Here is a 19,937-nt window from a genome sequence, read left to right as displayed (position 1 = left end):
TATTGGTAAGAAGAAGGTGGTTCATATGAGATGCAGTCTGGTCTAGCAAAGGCTATTGGGACAGACCACTTACTGACTGTGAACTTGGACAAGTTTCTTAAGCATCAGTTTCATCATCTGTGAATAGGATTTATTGTATCTACTTTATGTTTATTGTGGGGATTGTATGAGCTAATACAAAAAATGTGCTGAGCCCAGTTTTGGGCACTGGAGTGAGTATCAGCAATTGTTCTTACTATAAAGACATCCTGCTGGGTGTGGTAGTGAAGACCTGTAATCCCTGCTACTGAAAAGGCTAAGGCAGGAGGATCAAAAGTTTAAGGCCAAGCCTCAGCATTTTAATGAGAGAGACTCAGACTCAAAATAAAAAATAAAAGGGCTGGGGATATCTCTCAGTGGTAGAGCACCCCTGGATTCAATCCCAAGTGCAAAAAACGAAACCAAAAACCCCTCCTATTTTTCTCCCACTTTTCAAAACCGCTCCTTCCTTTAATTTATTTTTCATCTGGCTTGAGGTCATTTTCCTTTTACGGACCTCTGAAGACCAAGTTTGAGAAAAGGAAAGCAACAAAATGTGTTTAAGAGATGTGGATGGAAATCTGATCAAACCTAATTTTTTAAAATTGCTTTTTCTAAGTATTCCCATGATGTCCTACACTAGTACTGACACTGTTGGAGTACTAGGGTTACTTTAAAGAATCTCAGCTTCCTATTGAGTAGGAATTTAAATGGCAAGGCATTAACTTACAAAGAAGCAGGAAATGCAAACAGCTCTGTTTGGCTGTAAAAATGCCAACATTCCTGAAACAATGAGCTCATCATCAAATTCCTCCTCTTCCACACCCATAAAAGAATCCCCCTTGTTTGCTTAGTTAGTTTTGCTTTGGCTGTCTGGGCAGCTGACAATGAAATCAAGCAGTGGTTCTTAAAGGGCATTAGAATCATCTGGAGGGAGTGTAAAAACAGACTCAGTCCTACTCCGTGGCTGATTCAGTAACAGTGAGGTAGTGCCTGAGAGTTTGTGCTTCTTATAAATTCCAGGTGGTTCTGATGGGGATGACCAGGAACCCTACTTTGAGAACCACTAAGATGGCCCTCCACTGCCTCCTCCCCTCCCAGGCAAGGTGATGTGGAGTAGAGCACAGGGCATTTTAGTTATAAGGAGATGGGTTTAAATTCTGGGGCTATCCTTATTAGCAGAATTCTGTTCAGCACATCATCGCTTCAAGATGATTTCTTCTATTTTAATAAAATCTACCTCATTAAGGTCACTGTAAAAGTTAAATCAGATGTTGTAAAGCACTTCATTCATTGTCTGGCAGGTATTAGAATAAAAATTCCCATTCATTTCTTCTATGGTAACTTTTTTTGCAAGTCATAAACATTTCTGGATCATATGGGCAACCAAGTCTACCAAATGAACACAGTAGTGCTGTTGATTGAGAGAACTGAAACAGTTTTAAATAATACTTCCCAGTTCCCCTGGCCTGCACTGGGTGGGTGCAGCTCAGTGGTCAAGCATTTGCCTATTATAGATGAGGCTCTTGGTTTGATTCCTCACACCAAAAAGTAAATGAAATCCCAATTCTCCTTTTCAAGTTGGGGTATGTGTGTGTAGATTTTTTTTCTTTTAACCAGACAAGTTTTTTTCCCCATTTAATTCTCACTATATAGAAAGTTGCATAATAGATTAGGAATTTCATCCTCCTCTAAATTTGCACATTGTAATTTTAACATATTTTGATGCGTGGGTGGTAGAGGGCAGTGAAAAGGTCATGGCTAGAATGCAAACCCTGAGTTTTCAGAATTCATAAACAATTAGGATCTAAACACAATTTTGTCTTCTTGTAAGCAACCATGTAAATATCCATGCGGCACAGAATCAGGGAGTTTCTTAAACATTTAGTCCTTGTCACCCTCTCTCTCAAACTATGATTCACTATCTCTAGGGACCAGGTCACATGCATTTTAAAGTATCACACCAGTGTAGAGTCTGTATTTCAAAAAACACCAGGAATAGATAGAATAGTCTAGAAGGCGTTCAGATTCAGATTCTATTTCTTAACTGGCTGTGTGGACTTGAGCAAATTCTCCAATCTTCTTACATGTTGGTGCCACATATATGAAATGGCTCACCCTTATGTACCAGCGTCTCCTGTAAGATAGGCAGATGCTCTACCACTGAGCTACACCCACCCAGTGCAGGCCATGGGAACTGGGAAGTGGAATTCTAGTGGATTATTTAAAACTGTTTTAGTTATCTCAATAAACAGTACTACAGTGTTCACTTGGTAGATTTGGTTGCCCAGATGATCCAGAAATGTTTATATGACTCGCAAAAAATCTTACCATAGAAGAAATGAATGGGGTTTTTAAATTTAATACATGCCAGGCAGTTAATGTATAAAGGACCTAGGACAGTGCTGGGCATGATGTATGCCAATGCTCAAATGGTGGTTCTTCTAAAATGCCAGATGTGGAAGGGGGACGGATAGGAGAAACACAGACATTCATAGGTGGATAGAAATGAATGAAGCCAGTGGATGATGCAAATCTATAAGCTATTCATTAAACCTTGGGGAAAGAATTCTCTGAAGAGAATCTATTAAAGTGACTGATTTCTTACAAGTGCCTTTAGATCTGGCACAATCACAACTGGCTTCTCACTTGTTATAATTATTTTTTTTTTAGATTCAAACTCTTTATTTTGGGGTGCCTTAAGATTAAAGTGTTTGACTGTGATGAAGCAAATTATTCAGTCTGTTCTTTTGAATCAATGGACTATCATTTTTTTTAACAATGCCAGAACATTAATTTTCCATTCACTTTAATGTGACAAGATAATGTCCTTTCATGAAAATATTAAACACTTCAGAAGAGTGTAAATGAAGCTATATTAATACAAGACATCAGAGCCAATATTAGTAACAGGATAGGAAAATGCTCTTTAAAAAGAAAATGTAATTACTATAAAGATAGGTTTTATAAAGATAGGTTTTTATTCTAAGAGTTAGTATATACCATGTTAGAAGTACATGTTCACTTTGATTTTTTTTTCTCAATGTCTTTGTGGCTGTCCTTCTTTTGTCTTTTAAGCAGTTTTAGAATATTTTATTCTTTCAGTAGTACGTCTTTCCTGGCTTACTGACATGTTTCTAATTTATGTGCTTAAAATTGTTCGTGTGGTATTTTTTATTTCTATGCTATTCCTGAAGATCTATGATGTCAATGGAGCTTTTAGAAGGGAATTTATCAGCCACAATTGCACATCCATTAAACAAAGCTTAAGTACAGACAATCCTAATAGGGTTTTCATTTATGGATCCTTTAGTGTAGGATTCCCCAAGGACAATGATCAACATTAATTAAAACATCTTGAAGTCTGTAAACCACAATTACTTCTGGGTGAGATGCAGTGAAGAGCTTTGAATTATCACTTGAAAACAAAGAGGATGTAAGAAATTTCAGCTTTCTTGTTGTTTTTATGCAAATGCCACTTTAAAGCAAATATTCTTCAGAGTCACCAAGACTGACACAACATTGCTCTAGAGAAGCAATTTTTATATTTGTAATTTGTTACACAAGAGAAAAAGAGAGACCTCCTGTTGCATGTGGTAGAAATCATATTGCCTATATGTCTAGGGAGGGGAGACTTTCTTATGCCACTCCTGAAAATGGCAGGAAGGTGTACAAGTTTTGAGTCTGTTACATGTGTCCCATATGCATTTGAGAGTAATATGAATAAAATGTTATTTTGAACTAGTGAGACTTTCAAATATTTTCCTCCTAGGTTGGATCCCGAGGAACAATAAGAGATTATCCAGGCTTCAGCCCATCAGTGGATGCTGAAGCTATTCATAAGGCCATCAGAGGACTTGGTAAGTGATGCTTTGCAATTCCTTTCTTAATGCTGAAGATAATCAGGAAAGTTACATTCTCAAAGTTCCCTAGTTCAGTTTGCCCATGTTGGTTTACTCAATTAGAGACATTGTCAAGGATTTTTAGAAGTAAAAAACAACAAGGATGCTGAGTGTGGTGGTGCATGCCTGTAATCCCAACCTCTCTGGAGGCTGAGGCAGGAGGATCACAAGTTCAAAGCCAGTCTCAGCAACAGCAAGGTGCTAAGCAACTCAGTGAGACCCTATCTCTAAATAAAATACAAAATAGGGCTGGATGTGGCTCAGTGGTCCAGTGCCCCTGAGTTTAATCCCCGGTAACCCCTGCACCAAAAAAAAAAAAAAAAGAGGAAAAGCATAGAGAACCTAGTTTTATTAACTATAACATCTACCATGTTTATTTAATATTAAAAACTACTACCACCACTGCTGCTGCCATAACAATCATCATCATCATCATAAAGCATTATAGATAAAATCTGTCAATTTTTCCTAGATTTCATCCCCACCCCACTGCATAAAGATAATTACCATCCAAAATTACAGTTTATTTCCATGAAACTTTCAATGCCATAGTATGTATGTATGTACATACTATTTCATATGGACTTAAGCAGTAAAAAATGAAATTATAATATATATTTTTCTGCAATTTGTTTTTATCCCTTTAAAACAATGTTTTTGAGATTTATCCTCGTCGATATGTTTAGCTCTAGTTCATTAATTTTAACTGCATAGTAGTCTATTCTGTGTTGCATCATAAAATGGTAATATTGATGAAACATTTAAATTGCCTATAATTCTTTTCTATTACAGTATAAAAATACTGTGCAATGACTATTCCTGCTTATGTTTCATCACAACATTTGCTAGCATTTCTCTAGACTATGACAAGGATTGGAATTTCTAGGTGGAAGGGGATGCTTATTTTCAGATTAACCAGAAATTTTGCCAAACTGCTCTCCTAACTGAATACAGAAATTAGCATCAATTCCAGAACTGTATGAGACTTTCTTTTACTCCATATTCTCACAAATACTGTAGTACTATGCAGTTTCTCTGATTGACTGGATCTAAAATTGTATGTTATTCTATGTGTGTTTGTTTCCTCTCATCTCTATGTAGATATAAGATTACTGATGCACTTAAGCTTCCTTTCTTATTTATTTGCTTTCTCTATCAGGAAATACTTATTCATCTTCTTCAGATATTTTATCCTTTCTTTTCAGCGGGAATGTCTTCTTCATGAATGGCAAGAGATTTTTAAATTATAATTTCTGGATACAAAGCCTATTTCAAATTTAAAAACATGGAAATATCTTCTCATCTATGGCTTTCTGTTATTGTGGGTTATAGTAACTTATATTGCATTAAGCTTTACATTTCTGTAAAATCAAGTCTGTCGATATTTTTCCTCTCAGATTTATGCTTGCTTTATCTTTTCTATAATTAGGTCATAAATATATTCCCCTGAATTTTACTCAAAGCTTTAAAATTGTTTTTATACTGTGATTTTATAATCTATATGGAGCTAATATCTGCAGTTAATAATTAAAAGAATCTAATGTCTCATGTAGATGTTTGTCTCAGCACAATTTACTGGAAAGCTTATCCTTTCCACTCTGTTTTGTGTTGCCACCTCTATTTTATGTTTCCTTGTTTTTCTGTTCTGTCTTATAATCCTTTTGTCTGTTTACCTCTTCTGGATCCAATACCACTTTGTCACAATTATAATTTTATAATGATGCTTGGTGTTTAGCGGAGCAAGGGTTTTATTTATTTGTCTCTTTGAATGTTGGGATCAGCTGTATATTTTTTTTAGTTGTTTATGGACTTTTATTTTATTTACTTGTTTATATGAGGTGCTGAGAATTGAATCCAGTGCCTCACACATGCAAGTCTAGTGCCCTACCACTGAGCTAGAACTCCAGCCCTTCGGCTGTATAATTTCATGAAATATATGATTAGAACTTTATGTCAGTGTAATTTTGTTTTATTCCTGACTAGATTCTTGTTTTTTCCCATTTTTAAATGAGAGCCTTTCTTCACATATCTCTTTGATTGCCCTAGTCATCATACCCAGTGTTGCATAGACTGCTCCGTGATGTAGTGTCAAACTAAATGCATTCATGATCTTTAAAATCTGTTACTTGTCTTTCTTAACATTGTTTTTTCATGAGTTTTTGCATTTTGGCCTGAAGGCCCAGATGGAGGTTTTGTTTGTAAGCATCATCTCTGATATGTTCTGTATCCATAACCCAGCATCACAATGTCATTTGCATTAGAAATATGTCAAATGCAGTCTGTGGACTGGGATGGAGCTTGATATTGTTACTGGACTTGAGCATGCACAGACATAAAAAGATGAGAAACTCCCAGACATACAAATTACATGGGGGTCAAATGAGGAGGCTATTTAAGTTATCTAGTTAAATTAGAATAAAGACACATAGCAGAGGGCATGTGGAGGAAAGGACAAATTACAGAGATGTAAATACTTGCTACTAATATATGGAATAAGGAAAAGAAAGGAACCTAGGATGATTGCCAGGATTTTTTGTCGGATGCTGATATCCACAGTTGTATTATTGATGAGGAACATAGAATAAAAGGAGAGTTAGAGAGGAAATACAAAGACTTTCACCTGGCGCATGCTGAGTTTGAGATAATGTGCAGTGGGAAGTATCTAGTTGTATAATGACACAGATGCTGTAAAAGGTCAAGTTGTCAATCAGAGTCAAAGAGTGTAGTAGGCTTTAATCCAATTCTCTGTACTTAACAATATAGAAAAATACAATATCAAAGGTACAGAAAGGTAGTATCTTCCTTTGGGAGACCCACCAGATAATCAAATGCACACATCCTTTTGCTCCCTCATTGAGGAAGGTGTGTACCACTGTCAGGGACATGTGTAGACAAGGTGTGTATCAGTCACCTCAATACAGAGAATTTGAGTCTGCAGTTACAGTTGATCTTTATTGCATTCTAGTCATGCATACCCAAGGCCTTCAAGCCAATTTACCAACTCACAGCTTCCCAACCTAGCTGTAGCTCACGTAATGATCTTAATTCTACACTATCAGGAAGGCCAGCCTTAGCCCTGGCCTCATGTTATCCTTGACTTACAAACAGTTGGTTAAGTATATGGGTATGGCATGAGTGAGAGAGGTGTAAACCAGAGATAGAGATATATGTTTGGGGTCTTGCTGCATCGCGTACGAACTATGTACTTTGGCAAGTGAATTAAGCTCTCAAAGTGTTAATGTCTTTATCATTAGGACAACTTAGTCCTACCTATTGCACAGGACCCGTGTGACTGTCATCTGAGACAGGGAATAAAAAGGTGCCTGGTACATGGTAGGTTCTCAGTAAATGTCAGTTCCTGTTGTCTAGGGGAGAAAGACCTTGATGTCAAGTACGGGGATGAGAGTGGTAAGACAATTATTGAACCTCATAAGGGTGAAGCTGAAGGTTCTTTGTGCTCTTCCCTCTGTCTCATCTAAGGAAGGGAGAAGACAGTAACTGACAATATTTGCTTTCTTCCCCCAAAACTATCCAAATAAAGTTTATCTTTTTTTTCCCAAAGCCAGGCAAACAAGCAGAGAAATAAAGATTTGGACCTCATAGGCAGCTGGAAACTAAAATGTCTTACTCTCTGCATTTGTTTCAGCCTATTGATCATTTTCTTTTGCTCAGGACAGATATTGAACATCTTTGGGTTGATGGTGAGTAAAATGCTTTTGTTTCCTTTAGGAACGGATGAGAAGACACTCATCAGCATTCTGACTGAGAGGTCAAAGGCACAGCGGCAGCTGATTGCTAAGGAATATCAAGCAGCATATGGAAAGGTACAATTAGATTCCCACACTAGCAGTGGAGAGGGATGATCACTGCTCCACCACGGTTGCTCCCTCATGACTGTGACCTCAGATCTTTTGTTCCAGGCTGATTGTAGTAGGCGTGCCCTGGGTATCCAGCCAATAACCTGGGATCTGTGTCCTGGTTGTGCTTTTAACTGGTTGAACCTAGTGTCCAAGTCCCCAGTTTTGGATTAGGCTTCAATTTCTTCACCTATTGAATAAAGAGGGTCACCTTGGATCAGACATTCTAAGGCAGGAGTGATTTTGTTTCCCATAGGACACTTAATGGGAATGGAAGCTTTTGATTACCACATATGGGATGGGAGGGGTGGTTTTAGTTTTTAGTGGAGAGAAGTCAGGGGTGCTGCTAAATATCCTCCAGTACACAAGACAGCTCCCCACCACAACTGACCAATTAGCTGACAAATCCTGGCTTAGATTCTTTAAGTTCTCTTCTTATTCTAAAATAGCTATGTAACTGTAGGCTTAATTTCTTCAGCAAATGACAACTTGCCCAATTCTAGAAACCACATAAGGAGAAGTGAGACCTTGGTCTTTGCTCCACGGTTTATTTTTTCATCACCTGTTGAATATTGCTCTGTGTCAGCAGATACCTTAGACATTGGGGATACACTGGCACAGACAGCAGACGCTTCCTTCTCCCATGGAGCTACAATTCTATCAGAAAAGTAATAAATGATTAACTAAAGTAAGTTCAGACATTGGTGCTATGAAAAAAATAAAGATGGGGTGATATGATGGAGGGCGACTGGTGACAGTAGGATGGTGAGGAAATGTCAACGAGGGGTTGCCAACTTGCTCTCAACTAAAACTGGGCAATACTAAGATTCTGCCCTGCTGAGGAAAAGCATCTGGGGGAGAGGGTATAGTAAGTGCAAAATCCCTGAAGCAGAAACAAACTGGGAAAACTGCAGAAACAAAGAGTTCCAGTATGGCAGGAATGCAGAATTGAAGAGGATAGAAGAAAGAGATGAGCTGGAAAGAGGCTGAAACTGCTATGCTTTGAGTTTCCTTTCTTTCTTTCTTTCTTTCTTTCTTGTGTTTTTTAAAAAAATTTTAATTGGTTTTTAAAAATAAATGACAGCAGAATGCATTACAACTCTTATTACACATATCTGTATATTTTCCATATCTCTGTTTCCAATTTTCCATATCTCTGTTTCTATATAAAGTATGTTCACACTAATTCGTGTCTTCATACATGTACTTTGGATAATGATATCTATCACATAACACCATCCTTGCTATCTCTGCCCTCTCCCTTCCCCTCCCACCCCTCTGCCTTATTCCTCCCATGCTCCCCCTCTCAACCCCACTATGAATCATCCTCCTTATATCAGAGAAAACATTCGGCATTTGTTTTTTGGGGGATTGGCTAATTTCACTTAGTGTTATCTTCTTTAACTCCATCAATTTACCTGCAAATGCCATGATTTTATTCTCTTTTATTGCTGAGTAATATTCTATTGTGTATATATGCCACATTTTTTTTTATCCATTCATCTACTGAAGGACATCTAGGTTGGTTCCACAGTTTAGCTATTGTGAATTGTGCTGCTATGAACATTGATGTGGCTGTGTTTTCTTATTTTGTTGGTTGGTTGGTTGGTTTGTTTATGAGAAGGGGCCTTACTGTGTTACCCAGGCCGGCTCAAGTGATTCTGCTACCTTGACCTGTCAAGGACTGCAGGTGCCTGTCAACTAAACCTTTTTGTTTTCCTGTGTTGTCCAGGCTTGGGCCTTGGGTCTTGGTACAGAGTTTACATTTTATTCTAAGGACAAAAGGGAACAATTGGAAGTTTATAAGCAAAGGGATTTTTAGAATCTATTTTTTATTTTTAAAAGGTTGTTTTGTCTTCTGCAATAATGAACTGTGAAAAGGAAAGTGTGGAAACAGAAAGTCAGGGTATGGAGAAAGTCTAGTGATCATCCAAAGCCAGCTCAGGCATCATCTCCTGAGATAGTCTACAGGCCCCCAGACATTAAAACTCCTTCTCAGAGGTCCCTTTATCAGACATTTAAGGCATTATAATGAAATTTTATCTTTGAAGAGCATAATATCTTAGGGATAAGGGTTTTATCTCACCTTTAAATGCACAGCACAGAGCAAGTGCCTGTGAACATGCATTGAATTGAATAGATCGCGAGCATCTGGGCAAGGCAGTACTTTCATATATAGGGAACATGAATGATCCATTGATCTTTCATTATTTCCAAATATGGAAGGAGATTGGAGACAAGGGTAACAGCTATTTCTCACAGTGGAATAGAATACAAGCATGTGAGAAAAGTTTCAGTTCCAAAGTCCTGAGTTGAGGCATATGGTAACAGAACTTAGCATTTAAAGAAGAAAAACCCTGTTGCAATTAAAGCAGAGCAGATGACCTTTGGCTCCATTTGTTCCAGCAGGAGCATGGTCCTGCTTTGTGCCCCTGATGGTGTAGTTGTGTGGTTCTGCATCATCATAATAGTCTGGGAGGCTGCCAGCCTCTGTGTCAGACCTAGAAATAATCAGGAGCAGAAAAAAATTTTTTTCTGTATCACTCCTTTGAATTATGGAAATAGAAACCATGTTACTTTCCTTTAGGCAAGGGAGATGTACTGTACTTATGTAATGTGTAACAACAGGGCTAAAGGATGATATCAATAAGTCATGTCCACTGCATTGCCATACAGGACTTCCCTTGCTGTCGTTACCAGGAAAGGGCTTCTGCTGTCTCCCAGTTCACACCTTCAGCAGAGGCAAAGGACCAACCACTGTCCTCCCTTCCCCTTTGCCTTTGGAGCTTGTTGGAGTCACAGAGAAGAAAGGCACCTAGGAATAGAGCACCTACCAGTGAAACTGGGTGTGAATTTTAAGGCTCTTCCTCCTCCTCTTCTCCTGTCCCATCCCAAGTATTGAGAGCCTCAAGGACCCAGAAATACATTTTTAAAGTATTTTAATTGTGCACTTGTGCATATTGTAGGGAAGAGTATGATAATTCGATACATATATACAACATGTAATGATCAAATCCAAGTAGTTACAGGAAATGCATTTTAATATATGATTTCCAACTGTGGTTCACACAAAAATCCTCTATAAAACAAAACACTTTGGAAGCAATCATAAAATGCAGATTAATATCCATAGAAACATTTCCAGCATTTCTGTTTGTTCCCTATGTTTTCATCTGATTTTGATACTTATGTTCATCTTTTACTAGATGACTTTAGAGAAAAAGTGTTTTACAATTCCTTCCTTGTTTTTCTTTTTTCTTTTTTAGGAGCTGAAAGATGACTTGAAGGGTGATCTCTCTGGCCACTTCAAGCATCTCATGGTGGCTCTTGTGACTCCACCAGCAGTGTTTGATGCAAAGCAGCTAAAGAAATCCATGAAGGTATGAGCTCCACACAAGCAGAATCTGTGCAGGATTTGACTACGTTATAAAAAATACTGCCAGGTGCAGTGGTACACACCTGTATTCCCAGCAGCTTGGGAGTCTGAGGCAGGAAAATCGTGAGTTCAAAGCCATCTTCAACAAAAGTGAGGTGCTAAGCAACTCAGTGACACCCTGTCTCTAAATAAAATACAAAATAGGGCTGGGGATGTGACTCAATGATGGTGTGCCCCCGAGTTCAATCCCTGGTACCTGCCACCCACCCCCGAAATAGTGAGCTGTCTTCATTGCACCATTGAGTCTTGGGCGGACTTGATTGCTGTTCTGGTTGTGCTCCTTACGTGGTGGGATGACTCTAAAATAGGGGGCAGTTATGGAACCCAAGTGTTCCTGGGCTGAAAGAATATTGTCACATTCTTATTTTATTTGTTTTTGGACATGACCAAATTCTCTGGTTTGTTGGCTTTGAAAGTAAATAACACTATCATCAGCTCCATTGCTTAGGCCAAAATCCTTATACTGTGTTTGGACCCTTATTTTACCTTACACTTAAGAGGTCCTGAATCTATCAGCAAGTCCATTAACTCTACTCCAAAGTCCACTGAAAATATCTGCATTTCTCTCAAAATCCACTATTGCCCTTCTGTTGTAAGCACAGCATCTCTTGACTATACCATCAGTATCCCAACTCCTCTCTTTGTCTCCATGTCCTCCCACTTTGAGTCCATTCTCCATAGAATAGCCAAAATTATTTTATAAAGTTATTTTAAAATGAGATTATGCTACTCATCTGCATAAATCTCTAGTGGTTGCAAATACTTAAAATCCAATCTCTGAATGACCTTCATCATCCAACTTGTTTTGCTCCTGTCTGTTTCTGTGACTTTAAAAATTCTTTGTCAACTAGAGTTCCCCAGAGAAGCAGAATGACTAGGCAGGACAGCTATATTAAGAGATTTATTGTAAGGAATTGGCTACACAATTGTAGGATTGAATAGAAGTGTCAGTGCACGCTGACACAGCAAAACCTCTTCTTCAGAGAAGTCTCAGCTGGGCTCTTAAGGCCTCTCAACAGATTCTATCAGACCCACCTAGAAAGTCAAATATCTATCTAAATCTCCTCTGGTTAATATCAATTGATAACAGATTTTATACTTCCAAAATGCCTTCACAGCAACACTTCGATTAGTGTTCTATTGAATAATGGGGACCATAGCTTGGCCAATTTGACACCTAAAAATGACCATCATACTTCCTCTTCTCTCCTCATTCAATAATGTAGCCCCAATGGCCTTTTCTCTGCTTCTTTTTTTTTTTTTTTTAAATATTTTCAGTTGTAGATGGACACAATAAATTTGTTTTATTTATTTATCTTTATGTGGTGCTAAGGATAGTTCTTGGTTCCTCACACATGCAAGGCAAGCGCTCTACCACTGAGCCACAACCTCAGCCCTTTTCTCTGCTTCTTGAACATTATAAGCTAATTTCTTTTCTGCAATTCATTTACATCATGCTCCTTACATCTGCAATGCTTCTCCTCCAGACATTTTCTACTCTGAATTCAGATTTCTTTTTATTATTATTTAAAAATTTTTATTTGCATTTATTTTATGCCGAATTTATTTCTGGTCTGTAAGTTTTGGTTTCTTCAGTTTCTTCTGGGATATCTTTTTCTTCTGTGTCCCCTCCCCTTCTGATTTAGGAATAATTTATTTCTTTTGAGTAAGAACCATCTCAGCTTGGCAAGGGGAGCAGAAGTATGGGCTAATCCCACCACGAGCTTGGTAAGTGTGGTGCCCATCCTGGGTGCTTTGTTCACCTGGATGTATTCAGTGACCAGAGAAACTACATGAAAATGCCTAACCTTAGCAGCACTCTGAATTTTAAAGCATGCACAGCAAAAAATTTTCTTTTTGGGTCCCTGACTGAATAGCCCTACTATTAAACCTGGAACCCCTACAAACTCCATCATTATAATGTCAGCGTAGCACACATTGCAGTTGTTGTTGCTCCTCCTTTTTAAAAAAATTGTTATTCTTTTAATGGTACTAGGGATTAAACCCAGGAATGCACAGCCTTTAAAAAAAAAAAAAACCCTTCTATTTATTTATTTATTTATCTATCTGTTTATTTATTTATTTACTTGTTTGTTTGTTTGTTTATTTTTGGTGAGACAAAGTCTTGCTAAATTGCCAGGATGGCCTCAAACTTTCAATTGTCCTGTCTTAGACTCCGGAGTCACTGGAATTATAGGCATGTGCCATCAGGCCTGGTACATATTGCTTCTTCAAAGTGACATCTTTCAGATCTTGGTTGCTTTTCAGATATATGCATACCCTTGGCCTGGACAGTTTCACAGATGGTCTTAAAGTAGACATGAAGTCTTGAACCTCTTGATTTACAGGTTTCTGTGAAGTTTTCTGGGTTAAGTGAATAGCAAATATTTGATTGATCACTTCAAGTCATATACAGGAAAAGCCAGGATTTGTTTGTCTGTTTGTTTGTTTGTTGTTATTGTTTGTTTTGTTTTATTTTGGTACCAGAGATTGAACCCAGAGGTGCTTTACCACTGATCCACATCCCCAGCCCTTTTTTAATTTTTTATTTTGAGACAGGGTCTCCCTAAATTGTTGAGGTTGGCTTTGAACTTGTGATCCTCCTGCCTCAGCCTCCCTATCCTTTGGGATTACAGGCAGGCACCATCACACCTGGCCAGTGTTCTTTCTTTAATTGCGCCTTTTGTTATTTAAAAGGCAAACCTGGGGCTGTAGTATAGCACAGTGGTAGAGCGCTTGCTTAGCATGTATGAGCACTGGGTTCCATCCTCAGCACCACACAAAAACAAATAAATAAAATAAAGTTATTGTGCCCATCTACAACTAAAAATATTTAAAGTATCAATATTTAAAAATAATTAAAAACATTTTAAAAATATTTACAATTAAAAATATTATGCCCATAAACAACCAAAAAATTTAAGAAAAAGGAAAATATTTTTTTAAAAAGACAAACCTCCCTCATGACAAGGAACCTCATCAGTCTTAGCCTGTATCTTCTGATCCTAGAATAGTCTAAAATGAAGTAGGTGCTTAACATGTTTATTGATAGGAAGGAAAGAAAAAGAAAAAAGGTGTCCAGGTGTGAGACAGGCCATATTCTGCCTCCCATCAAGGATAGGAGTTATTTTCTTTTCTGTGGAATAGGTATGCTCCTCTGAGAAGCAGATGGCAAATTGGAATTAGATGTAAAGAGATTTGTTGTGAGAAGATCTCTGGAGGACAAAGAGGAGACAGAGCAGGGGAAGTGGATGAACCTTCAGACTGCAATGCAGGTCTGCCACCTGTGAAAAAAGAGATGGAAGAAAATAGGTTCAAATCAGAAGAACTTCAGTGAATAATGCAGCTCTGAGAAAGCTTGACAGGCTGATGGGGAGCACCTGAGCAAAGACTGCCCTTTACAAGAGTCCAAGGTTGGAGAGAAATGGCCCAGCTCCAGAACCTCTGCTCTGTTCAAGTCCTTGGTTAATTGCAGCATGGAACAAGCACAATATATTTTTGTGGGGGTGATGGAGGAGTACTGGGGATTGAACTCAAGGGCACTCAACCACTGAGCCACATCCCCAGCCCCATTTGTATTTTTATTTAGATACAAGGTCTCATTGAGTTGCTTAGTGCCTCACCATTGCTGAGGCTGGCTGTGAACTTGCGATCCTCTTGCCTCAGCCTCCCAAGCTCCTGGGATTACAGGCATGTACCACCATGCCTACCTGTTTGAACTGGCAGATCCAAAGCTGTGGCAGTTGGAGGCTATTAGCCTACTATGTTCTTCGCAGCAAACACTTGTTAAGTGAAGTGAAGCCATGTGTCTCTATGACTACCACATGAAGAGAGGTTAGCAGGCATAATGGTAAGGATTAGACATACCAGGAAGTATTAGAAAAAGTTTACGTGAAAAATTCCAAAGTAAGCAGTTCAGAACTGAGTATTGTGGCACCACCATTATCAAATAGGACCCTGCCATCTCAAGGCCTTGCCATCTTTAGCTCATGATTTCTACTTATTGCTTAAAGATTGCAACTCAAGATCCAGCCCTTGTATCTTCATCACCATCAACTAAATAAGAAAGGAAAAAGAAGATTTCATTCCCTCCGAGGACATTCCCAGTACATGGACATGATACTTGTGTATACATCTGATTGGCCAGCATTTACTTATATAGATCAACTTTGCTGCAAAGGCAACTGAGAAATACAGCTTTTATTTGGATAGTTAGGGGCCAAATTAAATATTGGAGGATCTATTTCCAAGCAACAAAGACAAAAGAAGTTGGGGGCAACTAGGAATCCCTGCCCCAGAAGGACAGAGCTCAGTCTCTGCTCACATGTCTCATTGGCCCTATTTGCTCAAGTATGATTGCAAATGGCTTCCCTTGGAATCACAGTGGGATTCAGTGACCTTGGTATAAATAAGGCTGAGGGGGTAACTAGTTTCTAAGCTGGTCAGACCCATGATACAGATTATTGAGGAAATGAAAACCTCCATGTGTGAAAAGAATGATACATGCTAATCCACCCAGCACAGCTCATTTAAAAGGCTTGAAGAGGCCTTTCAAAACACAGTGGCATGATTGAACACTCAGTGGGGTTAATCCTATTAGACTATCACTTCTGATCTTTAATGACACAGGCTTTTTCCTTTATATGCTTTCTTCCTAGAATTACTCAATTGATTTTTGCACTAGCCTAGGAAATTTTCTTGAAAAATTCGGTCAGTTTACTCCAGATGCCTCATATTATTTTAACACCAAAATGTAAGGAAAATTAGAAAACTACTTTAGAGTAATATGAGATCTCATATTGATTTACCCAAAAGTATTCTTTCGTCTGTATAAAATATTTAGACTAAAAAGCATGAAAATTGAGTTTTTTAAGTGTTCTAAAAATTAGATTTCCGTTGGCTTTTTAGGGTGCTGGAACAAATGAAGATGCCTTGATTGAAATTCTAACTACCAGGACAAGCAGGCAAATGAAAGAGATCTCTCAAGCCTATTATACAGGTAATCCTGTTTTCTACTTACCTATACCACTGTTCACATATACAGGAGCCAAGGTGCTTTTACCATAATTCCACCAATTTCTTCACAAGGCATAATGTAAGAGACTCAGATCATTGTATATTACTATTATATGTTAAACCCCACTCAGATTAGACTCCTGATTTTCAGTGGGGGAAATGAGATGGGCCATTTAGAGGATATGTTAACATGTGGACTCAATATAGTTAAGTTCAAAAGTTCTATTAAAGTCTTTACAGTGCGATTCTGACTCCACACACATAGTGTGACTTCACATGTTAAGTGGCAGTCCTTATAAGGCTGACTTTGCTTTAGACACCATCCTACAAACTCAGGGATTCTCAGGCTGCTCAGGGTTCTACAAATCCAGGGTTCTCATTGCCCCTTCATGTTCAATATCTTGATAGAATGACTAACAGAACTCAAGAAAGTGTTCTACTTACAATTATAGTTTTATTATAAAGGATACAAATCAGAGCCATTCCAATGAAGACAAATAGGGAATGGTCTGGAAGAATCCAACTTGAAGCTCCCCCCACCTCCCAGGCCATAGATATGTAATTACCAACCAGAAAACTCAGTTGATCATTGATATCCATAGTTTTTATAGGGGTTTTATTTCATAGGCATGCATGGTTGATTGAATCATTATTCAAGTGATCTAACTCAATCTGCAGCCCCTCCATTTCCCAGATGGGGCTGATGTTATGTGGCTCAAAGCCTCAACCCTCTAAGCACAGGGTTGATTTTTCTGATGTGACTGCCCTCTATTATGAGTCATCTAGTTAGCATAAACTGAGGGGACTGCCATGAATAACAAAGACACTCTAATCACTTGGAAAATTCTAAGGATTTAGAGGTTTAGACAAAGATTGGCTCAATTCTTTATTATACTAGAGCCACCTATAACCTTCTCCAGGGACTTTAAGGGAGCCATGTTTTCTAAATTTGTGTCACTGGAAGGTCAGTTGTGTATCAAAGGAGTTTTTGCTATGTGAGAAGCTCAAAGAACAGGTATCCTGGACCTCAGATGGGAATTAGAGAGGTTACTTTGGGAAATTCTCATATAAGGTAAATACCTTAATGACAGATGACTATTTTATTATTGATGTACTAGTTAGAAAAATATATACACTGTGGATATTGTAATAAAGAGAGTTTAATATTGAGAATTGCTTCTCTAATATGGAGAAATGAAAACTCAACATGGAAACACAGTGGGTAATACGGTATATAACCTTCAGGACTAGGACAACAAAGGGAAGAGGTTGAAGTCATCTGAAACTAAGAGGGATATCACCTGCCTAGTGTTAGTACCTCCATGGCTCAGAGGACAGGCATAAGGAGGAGTCCAGTCCTCTTGGAACAGGAGTCCATCTGGCTGTAACTTGACCGTGCAAATGTCATTTCTAGGAGACAATTGCTTCTTCCAGGGTGAAAGGTTTTTGCTGGGTCAACACTGACATGAATAGCAGGCAAATATGCCTCTACTTCCCCTACTGGTGGACCCTAACAGGAATGGGTGAATTTGAAGTAGATAGAAGAATTGCTTGTTAATAGGCAAGGTAGGTATTCAAAATATTTGATTTAAAATATTTCAGCTCAACAAGTTTAAATATTTAAAAAATATCAGCAGAGCCAGATGCTTTATCCAAGTGTCTTGTTACTGCCTGGTGTCTCTTAGAAGCTCACTGTTCTATGAGCAGATCTGTCTTTGATAGCTCCCTGTAACCTAGCATTTGTGTACCAAATATCCCAGGATGTAAGTTCTACAAGTAGGGATTCAAGTCTGTTTTGTTCTCTGCTCTATCCCCAGTGATTAAAATAGTGGAAAGTTAAGTTCAAATACTTATTGAATGGATGTCTTCAATGGATGTTGAATTGGAGATCTCAAGAGCCAAGTGAAAGTTGAAGCATTTAGGACTATGTTTTGCAAATAAATAACAAATGATAGTAGCTCAAAGTTACCACAATCTCTTTTTCTATGTGAATTAAGCAAAGGCTATAAGAAATAAAACTGCAACTAGGTTGCTTAGATGACTGAAAACCAAGGAGGAAATAGTCTCAATCATGTAGAGTCAAGCTTTATTTATAGAGATTCAGGACACAGTACAGCCTGAGGGACCCAGCTGTTTTGTCACTGCCTCTCTTCCTGTCATTGTTGTTTCTGAGGGTCTTGACACTAACTACCAAGAAGCTTCTTTTTCCTTACCAAATAATGTTTGGCTTCCCAAGGCTTATATTTGTGCATGGTGTGGGGTTGTTCTTGTCTTATTTTCTGCCTTTTTTTCTGGAGATCTTTCACTTCGTTGTTATTCTAATGTCTTGTCTAATGCCTCTTTTTCTGTGTTGCTCACTCCATACAAGATTAGATTCAATGGGTTCAGGAAGACTGTGATAGGGAGCTTTCTTTTGGGCAAAGCTCTCTCATCAGGTCACCTCTTAACTGTTGGCTATCTGTATGCTGGTGCCAATCCTGTTGCAATCAGCTGGAGTGAGTATCATGTAATGTGAAGTGGTGATCCATGCGTAAAGAATTCATCAAAGCAGACTATCCATAAAGAGACCAGGCATCTCGCATAGCTTATCTGGTACAGTGACATAATAGTCTAGTAAATAGAGAGCAGAATACTGGACTTTCCCCAGAATTCTAAAGTTAACATATCTGAGAAAAACTGAATCAGGGATCAAGAACTCATTTGTGTTCAGGTGCCTACAGTGTTAAAATCTCATGTTCATTTTTCTATAATGCCTCAAAATGGATAAAGTAGTTGTCAACTTGGATTGAAATCATTTTCATTTTAATAGTCTAATTTTCTGTAAAATATCTGGGATAAAGGTAGGCATGGGGAGGCTACATGAAATAACTAGAAAGTCTCATCTAGAGCATTCTAAAATTACAAAATATTTCCTCAAATTCTATAAAATAAAATCTTCATTCTTTAACTTGGTGTTTTTAAGTTTAAAAAAATTCTAACTAAACTGATGTTTAACTCCAACAACATAATGGCTTAGATATAATGGTGGCTGCTAAATGTTATTATCATTCAGATAAATAATTTACATTTATAATGGATTTTGCTTATATGAATTGCTTTGAAAAATTATAGATTTCATTTAAAAGATACTTCCTGAAATTACACTAAGGAAGTTTCCATTTCAGCACAGTTTTTCTATTAGATAATGTCATATCACTTTCTATAATTGTCTTTCATTGCTTTAAAATGATGAGCATGCATATGGCTAATTTATATAGAGTTCTTGAGAATGATGCAGACAGTTCAGATTGCCACCTGGTGTCACCTATGTCCAGATGTGTGTATTGACTGCAAGAAGGTGACTGTTTCCTGGATGGATCAGAACAGAGAGTTAAGATTCATGGGCAGAGGCTGGGTGTAACTCAGTGGCAGGGTACTTGCCTAGCATGCAGGAGGCCCTGAGTTTGTTTGATTCTCAGCACTGCAAAATGAGATGGAGTGATATAGTTACTGCATATCATAGGCCATGCAAAGGGTGCTCTAACTAGTTTATACTAAAATATATGAACATACAGTTGTCATTTGTTAAGGGAAAATAATGTTTTAGCACAGCTTTCTTATTTTTAAGCAATATTTGATATAACTTAGATATATTGGTTAAGATTGAGGTTGGATTTAATAAAAGAGAAACATTACAGGGGCTTACATAAGATAGAAGATTATTTCTAT

The 19,937-nt window shown here is 38.0% G+C and overlaps 1 protein-coding gene across 1 annotated transcript in view; it reads left to right on the top strand.

The window, feature by feature from the left end:
* The window catches only part of Anxa3 (annexin A3), a 56,633-nt gene that overhangs the window by 16,924 nt on the left and 19,772 nt on the right, over positions 1-19,937 (top strand). Inside the window, exons 3-6 of the mRNA XM_026403140.2 lie at positions 3,791-3,878; positions 7,650-7,744; positions 11,044-11,157; positions 16,122-16,212. Of these exons, the coding sequence (XP_026258925.1) occupies positions 3,791-3,878; positions 7,650-7,744; positions 11,044-11,157; positions 16,122-16,212 (388 nt within the window). The remainder of the gene's footprint in view (positions 1-3,790; positions 3,879-7,649; positions 7,745-11,043; positions 11,158-16,121; positions 16,213-19,937) is intronic.

The sequence above is a fragment of the Urocitellus parryii genome, chromosome 10 (assembly GCF_045843805.1).
Source record: "Urocitellus parryii isolate mUroPar1 chromosome 10, mUroPar1.hap1, whole genome shotgun sequence".
Lineage (NCBI taxonomy): Eukaryota > Metazoa > Chordata > Mammalia > Rodentia > Sciuridae > Urocitellus > Urocitellus parryii.
Note: the sequence above shows the minus strand (reverse complement) of the source record. Positions and strands in the feature narration are given on the sequence as shown.